General features: G+C 38.7%; 1 protein-coding gene across 2 annotated transcripts in view; it reads right to left on the bottom strand.

Moving 5' to 3' along the window:
- The window catches only part of SGTB (small glutamine rich tetratricopeptide repeat co-chaperone beta), a 51,935-nt gene that overhangs the window by 4,736 nt on the left and 30,069 nt on the right, over positions 1-17,130 (bottom strand). Inside the window, exons 7-10 of one of the 2 annotated variants that reach the window (XM_046671858.1) lie at positions 12,155-12,281; positions 11,980-12,042; positions 1,980-2,017; positions 1,654-1,737 (exon numbers count right to left, since the gene is read on the bottom strand). In XM_046671858.1, coding sequence (XP_046527814.1) covers positions 1,654-1,737; positions 1,980-2,017; positions 11,980-12,042; positions 12,155-12,281 — 312 coding nt within the window. Of the gene's footprint in view, positions 1-1,653; positions 1,738-1,979; positions 2,018-11,979; positions 12,043-12,142; positions 12,282-17,130 lie in introns of both variants that reach the window. The other variant, XM_046671856.1, reaches the window with a different exon arrangement.

Here is a 17,130-nt window from a genome sequence, read left to right as displayed (position 1 = left end):
TATTCTTTATAAGAAACAAAACACTCAAGCTAAAAAATGAGTTCCTGAATTGGGTGAAATCTACCCCCTCTAGTGCTTAACCACAATAAGCAAAGGGCTAAAAAGTATGTGCTTTTATTGTATGTGCTCAAATATAATGTGAAGTATTTGCTCATATAGTCAAGTCTTAATAGTTTCTCATATGACAAGTGTCAAACCCATTTTGGGGTGCTTATAGAGATCACCTAGCAGAATTGATTTTTAAAAAGACAAAGAGGGGCCGGCCCTGGGGCCGAGTGGTTAAGTTCATGCGCTCCGCTTCAGCGGCCCAGGGTTTTGCCACTTCGGATCCTGGGTGCGGACATGGCACCGCTCATCAGGCCACGCTGAGGCCGTGTCCCACACAGCACAACCAGAGGCACTCACAACTAGAATATACAACTATGTACTGGGGGGCTTTGGGGAGAAGAATAGAAAAAAAGAAAGATTGGCAACAGTTGTTAGCTCAGGTGCCAATCTTTAAAAAAAAGACTAATATAAATTCCTGTTTGTGACTGTCAATTGCAGGTGTTAGACATCACTATAATCACGTCATTTAAAGATGTAAAAACACAATATTGGAAATAGGGTTACATAGTCATGATCGCAAATAGCACTTGTGACTTCGTATAAAATTTCCAGTGACAGCATCATACACAGATTCAAAAAGCAGAGCATCGGGGCCGGCCCAGTGGCCTAGCAGTTAACCTCGCACACTCAGCTTTGGTGGCTGGGATTCACAGGTTCGGATCCCAGGAGTGGACTTAGGGACTGCTTGTCAAGCCATGCCATGGCAGGCGTCCCACGTATAACAGAGGAAGATGGGCACGGATGTTAGCTCAGGGCCAATATTCCTCAGCAAAAAGAGGAGGATTGGCAGTGGATGTTAGCTGACAGCTAATCTTCTTCAAACAAACAAAAAAGCATAGCATCTTAAGATATTTGGATGAGGGCCAGGCCAGTGGCACAACGGTTAAGTTCGCACGTTCTGCTTCAGTGGCCCAGGGTTTGCCGGTTCGGCTCCCGGGTGCGGACACGGCACTGCTTGGCAAGCCATGCTGTGGCAGGTGTCCCACATATAAAGTGGAGAAAGATGGGCACAGATGTTAGCTCAGGGCCAGTCTTCCTCAGCAAAAAGAGGAGGATTGGCAGCAGATGTTAGCTCAGGGCTGATCTTCCTCAAAAAAAAAAAAAGATACTTGGATGGAAGTGAGGGTACTGTGCTCAAGTAATGAGAAGATGCAGAGTCCTTTTAGTGATGACATGCACTGAAAAAGCGTGAATAAAACAGTTCCCTAAACTATCTGAACATCAATATGTGTGATATATGACTTTTAAATATATATGTGTACCTAAATTAATACATGCCTTAAGTAGATATTAGACTTTCATCTACATCCTTGAGTAATTATTGAAATCTTCCAAAAAACTTTTTCTTGGATCCAGATCTTCTGGATTCCTGCTCTTCAGTCTGAAGATTCCAATTTATGAACTTCTTTTAGATTTAATAACTATTAAGGCCGCTGATACTAACAGTAAAAGATAAAAACTTAAAAAGAAAGCCCTGGTCCTCTCACCTTAGTGACAAAATAAAACATAAACATTTTTACTATTTCTATTTTAAGTAACACTTACGCTTGGATGAGGCTAGACAGGTCAGTTAGGCCCCCAACTCCAGCAGCAGGTCCCCCAATGGCATTCGTCATCATTCCTGACATTCTAGAGTAGGCAAGAGATATAGCACTGGGATTGGCATGTATCCTTAACAAACAGGATACTGGCCAATGAAAAGTCAGTTAAATATACCCACACTATATACAGTCTTAGGCCAAATGTGCATGGCGTTAAGTTCCCACTGACTGGCATTCAGGCCAGTTTTATTATTTTGGAGCTGATGTGCTCATATTAGGAGACTGGCCAGTGGAAGGGGGAAATGTAATACGCTCTTTTGATATACTTACAGCTGTTGAACTTGAGGATTCTGCATTAAACTTGCTGCCTGGAATTGAAAAATGGCATCTCCCATTAAAGGCAGTTAATACTTAGGGATCTTTAACAATGATTTTTTTAAAGCAGAGGAATGAAAGCTAAACCATGTAGGTACTAACATTTTGTCGAGTGTTAGTGTGCTATACAAAGTGAATGGGAATGTAAAAAAGAGAAGGTACTAGAAAAAAATGGTATTACAAATACATTGCAAGGATAAAGAAATTACAAACACTATAAGGCTACTGACAACAGTTTACTTACTGCCACTGATCAGATCAATAAATCCAAAAGTTTTCAGAAAATAGAAACTTTAAAAATATAATCAAAGAATCTCCTACACTTGAGAGGGTCCACTTCAGAAGAGTACTCTAAGAGATATGACCTCGCTCATGGGGCTGAGTACTGTCAATCCTTCCCATACCTACAGTGGGAGGGGAATTCTATTTATACACACATACACTTTTAAAATTTCCTGTTTTGAAAGCATAAATTTTTGCCCCAAATTGGCACTGTCAACAATATTCATGTAAAATTTTAATTTAGTCTAAACCTTTGTAGACAGTAGTTAATTTTTGATTCACTGACCCTAAATGAGGCGTGGGAAAAAGCCACCACTTGCTTTTATTACCATAAAGATAATTGTTTAACTGACTTACAAATAATTTAATAACTCTCCTTGAGTCTCAGTTAGGATTGGTGCCTCTGAACCAACACGTGAGTACTATGGGCATTACACAGAAAAAGCAGGATTTAGGAGGTGTAACCATAAAACATTTTGCTTCACAATCCCTTTAATCTATTCTGCAAAAGCAGTTCTTCTCCTTCCCTTAGAATCCAGGACCTAGAAGAAATACAGAGCAGATCTTATGGCTTTTCTGGGCACTTGTAAGTAAGCAGGCCTCCAGTCACTTTTAGTTAGAAAATGACCTCTAGTTCAGTAATTAATGTCTTCCTCACTGTGATAACCAAATACACGAAACTTCATTCACATGTAAAACTTCCCCCCCACCCTCCCCCGCATGGGTGAACTCCAGATGGGCCAGCTGCACTAGAATAGAGGGCCATAGTTGGCTGCTCTTTTCCCCACAATGCTTCCACTCCTCCTCCCCTTGGCTTGTTGACCAAGGGTTCTGGCCCACCAGGGTCAGGGTTAAGTGGAGGGAAGAGAGTAAGGCATGCAAGAAAGTTATTTGATGACTGGAACTATCTTAGCGGTTTTGCATTTGTGGTCTTTGGGTTTGCAAGTTGTTTAAAACTACTCTGGTTCTTTCATGGGGCACTTCCTGAGGTTCTTCAGATACTTCTCCCACCCCCAACCCCTTGAGCATTTCTCATCCATTCTCTGAGAAGGGTGATTTACTCTCTGCATGGATGCTAGGACTTTGCCTTTAGTCCCAGGTTCTTAGCACTCCTCCTCTAGAGACACTCTGTTGAGGTCCTGTCATCTTCCAAGAGGCCCTCTTGGGCAGATTCAGACTGGAAGTATCTTACAAGCATGTGTGCTCAACTTGGTCCACAGAAAACACACCTCCACTCCACTGTCATCAGTACAGTTAATTCCTAAACCACACAGTTAATTCTGCCAGTGGCTTCTTTAGCTGGCAAGTCAGACACCAGTCTGTCTTCCAACTGAGGGTCATATAGAAAGCTCTCGAGTAGGCCAGTAAAGCCCTTTCTCAGTGGGCTTGAGAGGAGGGCAGGCCCCCTTACTTCCCTCACACATGGAACAAGGCTCTGTAACTCCAATAGTTCTCTCCAAAAATCCTCTTTCAATCTTTATCAACCTGACCCTTTTTAAGAGTCACACAATATGGGGTTTTTTTTTTAATTGCAGTAAAATTAGATTATAACATTATATAACTTTCAGATATACAACGTAATATATTCCAAGTTCTGTGTAGATTACATCATGATCACCACCCAAAGTCTAATTACAAGCCATCACCACACACGTGTACCTAATCACCTCTTTCACCCTCCCCATTCCCCGCTTCCCCTCTGGTAACATCCAATCAAATCTCCGTTGCTATGTGTGTGTTTGTCATTCTTTTTACCTTCTACTTATGAGTGAGATCATATGGTGTTTGACTTTCTCCCTCTGATTTATTTCACTCAGCATAATCCCCTCAAGGTCCATCCATGTTGTCACAAATGGCCAGATTTCATCATTTCTCATGGCTGAGTAGTATTCCATTGTGTATATATACCACATCTTCTTTATCCATTCGTCCCTTGATGGGCACCTAGGTTGCTTCCAAGTCTTGGCTATTGTGTATAATGCTGCGATGAACATAGGGTTGCATGTATCTTGATGCATTTGCGTTTTCAAGTTCTTTGGATAAATACTCAGCAGTGGAATAGCTGGATCATACGGTAGATCTATTCTTAATTTTCTGAGGATTCTCCATACTGTTTTCAATAGTGCCTGCACCAGTTTGTACTCCCATCAGCAGTGTACAAGGGTTCCTTTCTCTCCACATCCTCACCAACACGTTGTTTACTGTCTTGTTAATTATACCCATTCTGACCAGAGTGAGATGATATCTCATTGTACTTTTAATTTGCATTTCCCTGCTAGTTAATGATGTTGAACATCTTTTCATGTGCCTGTTGGCCATCCATATATGTTCACTGGAGAAATGACTGTTCAGATCTTTTGTCCATGTTTTAATTGGGTTGTTGGTCTTTTTGTTATTGAGATGTATAAGTTCTTTGTATATTTTAGATATTAACCCCTTATCTGATATATGGGTTTGCAAATATCTTCTCCCAATTGTTAGCTTGTCTTTTCGTTTTGTTGATGGTTTCCTTTGCTGTGCAGAAGTCTTTTAGTTTGAGTTAGTCCCATTTGTTCATTTTTTCTTTTGTTTCCCTTGCCCGGTCAGACATGGTACTTGAAAATATGCTGCTAAGACCAATGTCAAAGAGCATGCTGCCTATGTTGTCTTCTAGAAGTTTCATGGTTTCAGGTCCTACATTCAAGTCTTTAATCCATGTTGAGTTGATTTTTGTGCATGATATAAGATAATGGTCTACTTTCATTCTTTTACATGTGGCTGTCCAGTTTTACCAACACCATTTATTAAAGAGACTCTCCTTTCTCCATTATATGCTCTTGGCTGCCTTGTCGGAAATTGGCTGTCCACATATGTGTGGGTTTATTTCTGTGCTCTCAATTCTGTTCCATTGATCTCTGTGTCTGTTTGTGCCAGTACCATGCTGTTCTGGTTACTGTAGCTTTGTAGTATATTTTTAAATTAGGGAGTGTGATACCTTCAGCTTTGTTCTTTTTTCTCAGGATTCCTTTGGCTATTCGGGGCCTTTTGTTGTTTGATATAAGTTTTAGAATTCTTTGTGCTATTTCTTTGAAAAATGTTGTTGGAACTTTGATAGGGATTGCATTGAATCTGTAGATTGGTTTAGGAAGTTGGACATTTTAACTATGTTAATTTTTCCAATCCAAGAGCACGGAATCTCTTTCCATTTATTTATGTCTTCTTCAATTTCTTTCAACAATGTTTTATATTTTTCAGTGTACAGATCTTTCACCTCTTTGGTTAAGGTTATTCCTAAGTATTTTATTCTTTTTGTTGCAATTGTAAATGGGATTGTATTCTTAATTTCTCTTTCTGCTACTTTATTGTTAGTCTATAGAAACATAATGGATTTTTGTATGTTGATTTTTTATCCTCCAACTTGACTATATTCATTTACTATTTCTAAAAGTTTTTTAATGGATTCTTTAGGGTTTTCTATATATAAAATCATGTTGTCTGCAAAGAGTTAGTTTCACTTCCTCTTTTCCTATTTGGATCCCTTTTATTTCTTTTTCTTGCCTGATTGCTCTGGGTAGGACTTCCAATACTATGTTAAAAAGAGTGGTGAAAGTCAGCCTCCTTGTCTGGTTCCTTTTCTTAGGAGGATAGCTTTCAGCTTTTCTCTGTTGAGAATGATATTAGCTGTGAGTTTGACATATATGGCCTTTATTATGTTGAGGTGTTTTCCTTCTATACCCATTTTATTTAGAGTTTTTATCATAACTGGATGCTGTATCTTGTCAGATGCTTCCTCTGCATGTGTTGAGTTGATCGTGTGATTTTTATTCTTCATTTTGTTAATGTGGTGGATCACGTTCATTGATCTGTGGATGTTGAACCATCCCTGCATCCCTGGAATAAATCCCACTTGATCATGATGTATGATCTTTGTAACATATTGTTGTATTCAATTTGCTAGTATTTTGTTGAGGATTTTTGCATCGATGTTCATCAGTGATAGTGGCCTGTAACTTTCTTTTTTTGTGTTGTCCTTGTCTGGTTTTGGCATCAGGATAATGTTGGCTTTGTAGAATGAGTTAGGAAGCCTCCGCTCCTCTTCAATTATTTGGAAAAGTTTGAGAAGGATAGGTATTAAGTCTTCTTTGATGTTTGATAGAATTCACCAAGGCAGCCATCTGGTCCTGGACTTTTATTTTTTGGGAGGTCTTTGATTACTGTTTCGATCTCCTTACTGGTGATTAGTCTATTGAAATTTCTTACTTCTTCTTGACCCAGTTTTGGAAGGTTGTATGATTCTAAGAATTTATCCATTTCTTCTAGGTTATCCAATTTGTTGGTGTATAGCTTTTCATAGTGTTCTCCTATAATCTTTTGTATTTCTGAGGTGTCCATTATAATTTCTCCTCTTTCAATTCTGATTTTATTTATTTGAGCCTTCTCTCTTTTTTCTTGGTGAGTCTAGCTAAAGGTTTGTCTTTTTTGTTTATCTTTTCAAAAAACCAGCTCTTGGTTTCATTAATTCTTTCTATTGTTTTTTAGTCTCTATTTCATTTCTGCTCTGATTTTTATTATTTCTTTTCTTCTGCTGATTTTGGGCTTTGTTTGTTCTTCTTTTTCCAGTTCCTTTAGGTGCACTGTTAGATTGTGTATTTGGGGTTTTTCTTGTTTGTTGAGGTAGGCCTGAATTGCTATAAACTTCCCTCTTAGAATCACTTTCACTATATCCCACTGATTTTGGCATGTCGTCTTTTCATTTTCATTGTCTCCAGGAATTTTTTGATTCCTCCTTTATTTCTTCATTGACCCATTCGTTCTTGAGTAGCATTTTGCTTAATCTCCACATTTCTGTGGCTTTTCTGACTTTCTTCTTATAGTTGACTTCTAGTTTCATACCTTTGTGGTCAGAAAAGATGTTTGGTATTATTTCGATCTTCTTAAATGTAGTGAGACTTGTTTTGTGGTGTAACATGTGATCACTCCTGGAGAATGTTCCATGTGCATTGGAATAGAATGTGTATTCTGCAGTTTTTGGATGGAATGTTCTATATCTATCTACTAAGTCCATCTGGTCTAATGTGTCATTTAAGGCCAATGTTTCCTTATTGATCTTCTGTTTGGATGACCTATCCATTGGTGTAAGTGGAGTGTTAAAGTCCCCTACTATTACTGTCTATTTCTCCTTTTATGTCTGTTAATAATTGCTGTATATATTTAGGTGTTCCTATGTTGGGTGCATAGATATTTACAAGTGTTATATCCTCTTGATGGGGTGTTCCCTTTATCATTATGTAGTGCCCTTCTTTGTCTCTTGTTACAGTTTTTGTCCTAAAGTCTGTTTTGTCTGATATAAGTATGACTACCCCTGCTTTCTTTTCTTTGCCATTTGCATGGAGTATCTTTTTCCATCCCTTCACTCTCAGTTTGTGAGTGTCTTTAGGTCTGAAGTGTGTCTCTTGTACGCAGCATATATAAGGGTCCTGTTTTTTTTTATCCAATTGGCCACCCTATGTCTTTTGATTGGAGCATTTTGTCCATTGACATTTAAAGTAGCTATTGATAAAAATGAATTTATTGCCATTTTGTTACCTTTTTTTCTGGATGTTTTAGTAGTTCCTCTCTATACCTTTCTTCTTCTCTTGCCCTCTTCCCTTGTGCTTTGATGGCTTTCTTCAGTAATATGTTTGATTTCTTTCCTCTTACTTATTTGTTTACTTATTATAGGTTTGTGGTTTGTGATTACCATGAGGTTCCTATATAATGTCCTACGTATATAGAAATCTATAGTGAGTTGATAGTTTCTTAGGCTTGACCTCTTTCTAAAAGCTCTACTCTTTTACTCCCCTCCTCCCACATTTTATGTTTTTGAAATCATATCTAATCTCTTGTTTGTGTGTGTCTATCCATTACCCTCTTTATCAGTGAAATAGATAATTTTAGTACTTTTATCTTTTAACCTTCATAATATCTTCATAAGTGGTTAATCTGCTACCTTTACTGTATTTTTGCCTTTACCAATGATTTTATTGCCTGGTTGTTTTTTTTTTCTTGATAATTTTCTTATCCCTGTTTATGGTTTTCTCTTTCCCACTTCAATAAATCCCTTCAGCATTTCTTGTAGAACTGGTTTCTTGGTGATAAACTCCTTTAATTTTTGCTTGTCTAGGAGGCTCTTTCTCTCTCCCCTTCCATTCTGAACGACAATCATGCTGGATAAAGTATTCTTGGCTGTAGGTTTTTTCCTTTCAGCACTTTAAAATATGTCATGCCAGTCTCTTCTAGCCTGTAGGGTCTCAGCTGAGAAGTCCGCCAATAGCCTTATGGGCTTTCCTTTGTATGTCACTTGTTGCCTTTCTCTTGCCACTTTTAGGATTCTCTCTTTAGCTTTAATTTTGGACATTTTAATTATAACATGTCTCGGTGTGGGCCTGTTGGTGTTCATCTTGTTGGTTGCTCTCTGGGCTTCCTGTACTTGGACGTCTGTTTCCTTCCTTAGGTTAGGAAAGTTTCAGGTGTTATTTCTTCAAATAGATTCTCTGCCCCTTTGTCTCCCTCTTCTCCTTATGGGACCCCTATAATATGAATGTTAGTGCGCATGACATTGTCCCAGAGTTCCCTTAGACTGTTCTAATTTTTTTTTTCTTTTATCTGTTCAGCTTGGGTGATTTCCTCTAGTCTTTCTTCCAGCTCGCTGATCTATTCTCTGTATCATCTACTTTGCTATTGAGTCCCTCTAGTGAATTTTTCATTTCCAGTATTGTATTCTTCATTTCTGATTAGTTCTTTTTTATATTTTCCAGTTCTTTCTTGGTCTCTCTGTGTTCATCCAGTCTTCTCCCAATATCAGTGAGCATCCTTATGAGTTTTTGTTTGAACCTTTTGTCAGGAAGATTGCTTATTTCTGTTTCATTTAGTTCTTTTTCTGCGGTTTTGTCCTGTTCCCTTGTTTGCCTCCTCATTTTGCCTCTTTCTCTGTGCTTATATCTATGTGTTAGGTGAGTCAGCTATGTCTCCTGATCTTGGCAAAGTGGCTGTATGTAAGAGATGCCTTTTGAGGCCCAGCAGTGTGCTTCCCTCTCATCACCAGTCCAAATGATCCAAGAGTGACCCTTGTGTGGGCTATTTGTGTCCTTCTGCTGTGGCAGGGTTACTCCTACTGCAGGTACCTATGGAGTCTAGTCTTTCCCTTCTTGTCAGGCTGTTTGTAAATTTGTTTTGGGGAGCCCCATGCCGTTGACTACAAGGCCTAATAGCACACTCCTGTTGCAGTTTCCCTGATAATTGGGTAAGTACCCAGTGTAGCTAGTTGCTAGGCTTAGGGGCTTACAGTCGTAGTCCTCAGGCCTGCAACGCTGTTGTCAGCTCTCTTAGGATTGCAGCTGAGTGGGGCTGGCCCTAGGCATGGGAGCACCCAATTGTTTCAGGCTTTGGAAGGTGGGGCCAATCCTCTTTGTGGCTATTTGTGAAGCACAAGTCTTCTGCCACTAATAACCCTCACCCCTCACAGGTCCAGACACACCATCAACACAGCCCTGGTCCATGCACACTTCCCAACTGCCCAGAGCATACCTAGTCACCCCACTGCAGAGGCCCCCATCTCTCCACCAACCCCCCCACAGTACACCTGGTCCTCACATAGGCCCTGCCCCACAGAGGTGCACACACTAGCCTGCCTGTACAGAATCAAGGAACCAGGTCTAGGCAGGCCATCAAGTAACCCAAGGGCTGCTGTTGGGTGGGGCTAGTCCCTAGGGCAGGCTGCCTGCCCTGATTGAACTGGATTAAATCTGTGCTCTAGTGGGTGTGGCAGACCCCTGGGCTATCAGGCCAGGGGAAGAATTTCAATGGTGTCTGCCAGGGTCTGTGTCAGCATTCCTGTACTGGGTCACACCAATGGCCACCACCAATGTATCAGTCTCTGGAGAGGTGTCACCTCTTACCAAGATGCACCCAGAGCCTACCAGGTGAGTCTCTTTTCACCAAAGGACTGTGCAGCTGTCTTTTTGATGATTTTAGGTTGCTCTTTGAGACGGGTGAATTTGTGCATGGGCCCTTTAAGAGCTGAGTTTTTTCAGCTTTCCTCTGATAGCTTTTCTGGGAGTATTCCCCATTGCAGTTAATAGCCAGTGAAGCCAAATAGTAGGACATTCGTCTCAGTTGTGCTGAGTCTGAAGGATGCTTATAGTAGTAACAGGCCCCCATTCAGGTCCCCACTTCTCCAGGAAGGGCTGCGTACCTTAGGGTGGCTCCCGCCTGTCTGGCTGTGAAGGTCCGCGGCTTGTAAAGGTGGCTTTTTTCACTCCAGAAGGAATTTCTGCCTCTTCCACCCTCAGTCAGGACTGTCCCTTATTGTGGGGGTTCTTTTTATCCAGTTTTCAGTTTTCTCTCCAGGGTAATTTTTCCAAGAATAGTTGTAACCTGGTTGTGTTTGTGGGAGGAGGTGAGTTCAGAGTCTGCCTACACCACCATCTTGATGAGATCACACAATATGTTTTTAACTCCCACCTTTTGCAACTCCTACATGGTAGTCTCACACCTCACTTCAGAACATAGCACCTTGAGGGCTAAGCTGAATTTGAAACTAAAATCCATTTTCACATCCTGCTACAGTAGCATAACCTGAAGCCTGGAAATGGGTAACAATGTTCAAAAATGTCACAAAAGCGACAAAGAGACCTATACTTGCTGGCACGTAGGTAGGAAGACCAACTTAAATTTGATTGGCTTAATCTTAACTGAAACTCGAGGAGAGTGACTGAATTATATGCAAGTCAGTCAAACAATTATCCCTCTAGTAATAAAAGCAAGTGGTGGCTTTCCCAACACCTCATTTTGGGTTAGTAATTCAAAAATTAACTACCATCTACAAAGATTTCAACTACCACTTTTAAACTACCAATTGCTACAAATTTACCAATTGTTCAAAAAACTTCTTTATCTCACTGGGAATGAGCCATCTGTGCATTTCAATTCAACTGAAGATTTAGTGGATAAGACACATTTTTTGAAGGAAACAAAGATGAATAAGAAGTGGTATGGCCTTCCAAGGACATAGCATATGGTAGAATGGTTCTCAGGCAGAAATATACATTCACTCAAGGAGCTTTAAATGCCCAGGTAACATTCCTGACCCACTAAGTCAGAGTTTCCACATATTGAGCCAGCGCATGTGTGTTTTCAAAAAGATCCATAAATGATCTTGTTGGTTTGAAGGATAGAGTACATATATATGAGAATTATTCTAAAAGTTAATATAAACTCTTAAGATAGAAAGGAAGCAGACAATGCTGAGAAGAGCTCAGGGAACCACAATAGCCAAAGTCCTCAGGCCTCAATTATTAGATAATTCCCAGGGCCAATTTCATGTAAGAGAGTGGTTTTTCACCTTTTGTAGATTTGTAGGCCCCTTTGCCAATCTGATGAAAAATATGGTTCTCTCCTTAGAAAAACACACATAACCACATGTACACAAATTGTTATATATAATCTTAGGGAATTCATGAGCTTCCTGAAGTCTATCCACGGCTTTCTCACAAAGACGTACACAGGCAGGTTAAAAACCTCCGCCATAGCATTCTATCACCAGTCTACTACCACCCCCACCACAAAAGCTCCCTTATTTGTTTCCAAAAAGTTTTGGAACCAAATAGCTCTATGGAAAACAGGACCAGCAGAGCAGAAAAGGAAATATACTCACCATACTAATGAAGGCTGGATTATTTATTAAGCTGGCCATGTCAAAGCTCAATCCAGTTCCTGTCTGTAAAACAATTATATCTGAGAATTATTCTAACCACTACAATTTGATTACCATTGTGAATGACAGAAGATATTTCACTCATTTGGCATTAATAACTTACGGGACTAGATACCTCTCTCAACTTCTGTTCTGCTATTTTCAGATTCGACTTATAGGAGTCATTTTCAGGGTCAAGATCTAATGCCTTTTGATAACTTGTAACTGCTTCTTCAAATTTATTCATGGCAGTGAGAGCTAGCCTGAAAAGAACAGAGTATAAGATTATAAGATATATGATTAAAGGAGATCAGGACATCACAAATGTAGTCAAATGTCTGTCTTGGTATTAAATTTGAATCCAAATTACACTTAATTTATTCATCGTACTATGAATCACATGAGTATCACTAACATTCCTTATAATTCCAAGATTCTATGAGTCTGGACTCTCTCCATTCTGCTTGCTGACAACTTGGCTGTCCTAAACGAATCATGAACTTAATACTTAGAAATGAACCTTACCTACCCTTCCATTTTTAAGCCTAATATGTGAAGTAATTTGCTTTATGAATGATGATGCTCCACAAAGATGTGAGCTAATAATCCTGTGGTCATATAACTCCATGATGCTAAAACCATTTTAATGACTCTCAACTAGATTTGTGCTTCATAATGTCTCACTTTCTTCCTTCTTTCTGACAGAGACATTAAGCCACAATAAATATCAATTTGCCATTAAAAATAAATAAAAATAGGCTGTGAGGTGTCAGTTAACTACCCCTGAACAAGACACATTAGTTGTTAAATAGATAAAATTAGCATCCTTTACAACTCAAATAACACATTATTATCCCAAGCACAGGTCAAAGAGTTATTAAATTTTTATGTTTTCCTCCACCTAGTTAGAATTTATTTATTGGAAAATTACTTCAGAACTAAACAATAATGGTATACATGGAGAGATAATATTGAGGTTTTCTTATTTGTTCTAGGTTTGTTTTTAACAAATTATTCCAATTCTTTCTTGGCCGACCTACCTCACAGACTTCTGATCGACATAAAATAAGAGCCTAACCACAGAAGAATCCTCAGAACCTAATTAGTTTTCTACCAGTCAACCATGAAAGATACTTCGTTTGAGTCCTCAATTAATCAATAGTCAATAAATATTTATTGAAACCCTTTTGTGTACCAAGCACTATTTTAGATTCCACAATGAAAAAGGTAAGGTTCTGGAGTTTAAGAAAATTTCATTCTACCTGGGGAAGACAAGCAATGAACATGCAAATAAAAAAGAGTAATATTAAAGAGAATGAATGGGGAAGTTGTTCAAAGGTGACCACGGTGAAAAGACCTGAATGATAAGAAGAAAGCAGTCATGAAAACCAGGGGAGAAGCATTCTAAATAGAAGCAGCAGTAACAGAAAAGCCCTGAGAATAATGCCAGCTTGACATGCTTAAGGAACAGGACAAAGACTGATGGGGAGGGAGCACAGAAAACAATACGTGGAAACAGATGATGTCAGGGAGTGATCAGGTGCCAGATCACAGAGGATCATGGTTTGGAGTCTGGATTTTGTTCTGGTTGCAATGAAGAGACATGCTCTGATTAATGCTTTAGAAAGCTCACTCTGGCTTCTCTGCAGAGGATCAACATGAGTAGGCGGGTGGAGTGGAGGCAGGGAAACCAGTGAGGAAGCTACTGCAGTAGCCTAGGTGAGAGATGATAATTTGGACTAGGATTATCAACAAGAGAGCAATCAATGCTTGAATTCAAGATATATGTGGAAACTAGAATTGATAGGACTTGCTGATAGATATGTCAAGTATACTAAGAATGAAGGATGACTCCTAGGCTTTTGACTTTTTGACTTGATGACTCCTGAGCACTGGGTAGGTGAATGATGGTACCATTTACTGAGATAGGGAAGATTTAAGAAGGAAACAAGAATTCTGTTTGGGACATGTTAAGTTTAAAATGCCTATTAAACATCTAGGTGGAGATGGAATATAGTTGAATATATGAGTATGGCGTTCATACATATTACTTAAGAGATACATCAACATACACAGTTGATTTCCATTTTTTACACTAACTATGTTCTATAAAGTTACTGCAAACACTGAATTGGCAAATACCAAACAACTGCTCCTAGGGGGAATATAAGGTTAGGTTCCTGTGAGCGTCTGGTCACATTTTCATCAACCGATCAATACATAACTTTGTTTTATGTATATTTCTGTTCAAAGAAACCTTATTTAATATATATTGTTGACTCATTAGCATTGAATCCACAGCCAACAGCATTAACTCATGCCTGAACAAAACTTATCTAATACATGTATTTTTTTAACACATGTACAGCCTTCTTGGGCTTAGGAACAGGAGATAACGCTTCAGAATATGTTTGGGGGCCACTGTAAACAGGGAACTCAACAACAAAGGCACAAAAATACAAAAAAAAAAAAAATGCCACTAAATATACTGTGAAAAGAACACTCTTTTACAGCATGAGCTGAAATAAAAAGGCAGAGCATTGCCTTATCCAACCTCAGCTGAGATCTTGCATGTTGGGTGACTCAAATTTTTCACCACTCTGTGAATGACCACAAAAGTAGAATAAGTATTGATTTGGGGGATACAAAAAAATTTTAACAAGTAGGCAAATTCACAAATACAGAATCAATGAATAATGAATATCAACTGTAGATGGATTTTAAAAGCACGGGACAGGATGAAATCAGAAGAGAGGATAGAGAAACAGCAGCAGCAGCAGAGGATAGAGCCCTGAAGCACACCATTACTAAGAGGTGGCAGAGGAGGAAGAACCAGTAAGGGAGCCTGAGAAAGACCATCCAGTGAAGTAGAAGGAAAACCAGCAAGTGTGGTGTCACAGAAGGCCAGAGAATGAAGTATTTCAAAAAATAAGTCAATCGTCAAATACTAAAAGATGGTGTACGGTGAGAATAACTGGTGGCTTTCAATAGAGATCTCAGTAGAGTGATACAGACAAATGCCCTATTGGAGTGAGTGAAGAGAGAATGAGAGATGGTGAAGATGAGACAGCAAATACAGACAACTATCAGGGGCTTTGCAGAGAAAGAGGAACTGAGAAATGATGCAGCTAGGTAAAAGGATGGTTCCGATAGATGATTTTTTATGACCTTTTCACAAGCACTCATTATCACTGTGAGAAATAGGAAAACTGGTGGTGTAGGAGATAAAGATGATTACAAGTGTAAAGTCCTGGAGATGGTACAAAGGGATGAGATCTAAAGCATGAGTGAAGACAATAGTCTTAGATAAGAACCCTTCCTTTCTTTAAAATTTTTATTTATTTATTTATTTTTATTGAGGTTATGATAGTTTACAACATTGTGAAATTTCAGTTGTACATTATTATTTGTCATTCACCATATAAATGCACCCCTTCACCCTTTGTGCCCACACCCAACCCCTTCCCCCTGGTAACCACTAAATAGTTCTCTTTGTCCATGTGTTTATTTATCTTCCACATATGAGTGAAATCATACAGTGTTTGTCTTTCTCTATCTGGCTTATTTCACTTAACATAATACCCTCTAGGTCCATCCATGTTGTTGTGAATGGGACGATTTTGTCATTTTTTATGGCTGAGTACCATCCCATTGTATATATACACCATACCTTCTTTACCCAGTCATAAGTCAATGGGCACTTGAGTTGCTTCCATGTCTTGGATATTGTTAATAATGCTGCCATGAACACAGGGGTGCACAAGTCTCCTTGAATTGTTGATTTCAAGTTCTTTGGATAAATACCCAGTAGTGGGATAACTGGTTGTATGATATTCCTATTTTTAATTTTTTGAGAAATCTCCATAGTGTTTTCCATAGTGGCTCCATCAGTTGGCATTCCCACCAGCAGCGTATGAGTACTCCCTTTTCTCCACAAACTCTCCAACATTTGTTATTTTTCGTCTTGGTGATTATAGCCATTCTAACTGGTGTAAGATGATATCTAAGTGTAGTTTTGATTTGCATTTCCCTAATGATTAGTGATGTTGAACATCTTCTAGATTATCCAATGTAGTTTTTCAAAGTATTCTCTTAAATCTTTTGTATTTCTGTGGTATCTGTTGTAATTCCTCCTCTTTCATTTCTACTTTGATTTATTTGAGCCTTCTCTCCTTTTTTCTTAGTGAGCCTGGCTAAGGGTTTGTCAATTTTGTTTATCTTCTTGAAGAACCAGCTCTTTGTTTCCGTGATCCTTTCTACTGTCTTTTTTGTTTCAATTTCATTTATTTCTGCTCTAATTTTTATTATTTCCTCCTGCTACCAACTTTCAGCTTTGTTTGTTCTTCTTTTTCTAATTGTGTTAGGTGTAGTTTGAGATTGCTTATTTGAGATTTTTCTTCTTTGTTAGGTGAGCCTGTATTGCAATGAATTTCCCTCTTAGTATTGCTTTTGCTGCATCTCAAATGAGTTGATATGTTGTGTTTTCACTTTCATTTGTCTCCAGATAACTTGTGATTTCTCCTTTAATTTCTTTAATAATCCATTGGTTGTTCAGTAGCATATTGTTTAATCTCCACATCTTTGCCCCTTTTCCAGCTTTTTTTCTTATAGTTGATTTCTAGTTTCATAGCATTATAGTCAGAAAAGATGCTTGATATTATTTCAATCTTCTTAAATTTACTGAGGCTTGCCTTATTTCCCAGCATATGGTCTATTATTGAGAATGTTCCATGTGCAATTGAGAAGAATGTGGAACCCGCTGTTTTTGGATGGAGTGTTCTATCTATTAAGTTCATCTGGTCTAGTTTTTCATTTAATTCTACAATTTCCTTGTTGACTTTCTGTCTGGATGATCTATCCATTGGTGTAAGTGGGGTGTTGAGGTCCTCTACTATTATTGTGGTGTTGTTAATATCTCCTTTTAGGTTTGTTAATAGTTGCTTTATGTACTTTGGTGCTCCTGTGTTGGATGCATAAATATTTATTAGTGTAATGTCTTTTTGGTGGAGTGTCCCTTTTATCATCATATACTGCCTCTCTTTGTCCCTCTTTACCTGTTTTATCTTGAAGTCTCCTTTGTCTGATATAAGTATGGCAACACCTGCTTTCTTT

Source organism: Equus quagga, chromosome 9 (assembly GCF_021613505.1).
Source record: "Equus quagga isolate Etosha38 chromosome 9, UCLA_HA_Equagga_1.0, whole genome shotgun sequence".
NCBI lineage: Eukaryota > Metazoa > Chordata > Mammalia > Perissodactyla > Equidae > Equus > Equus quagga.
Note: the sequence above shows the minus strand (reverse complement) of the source record. Positions and strands in the feature narration are given on the sequence as shown.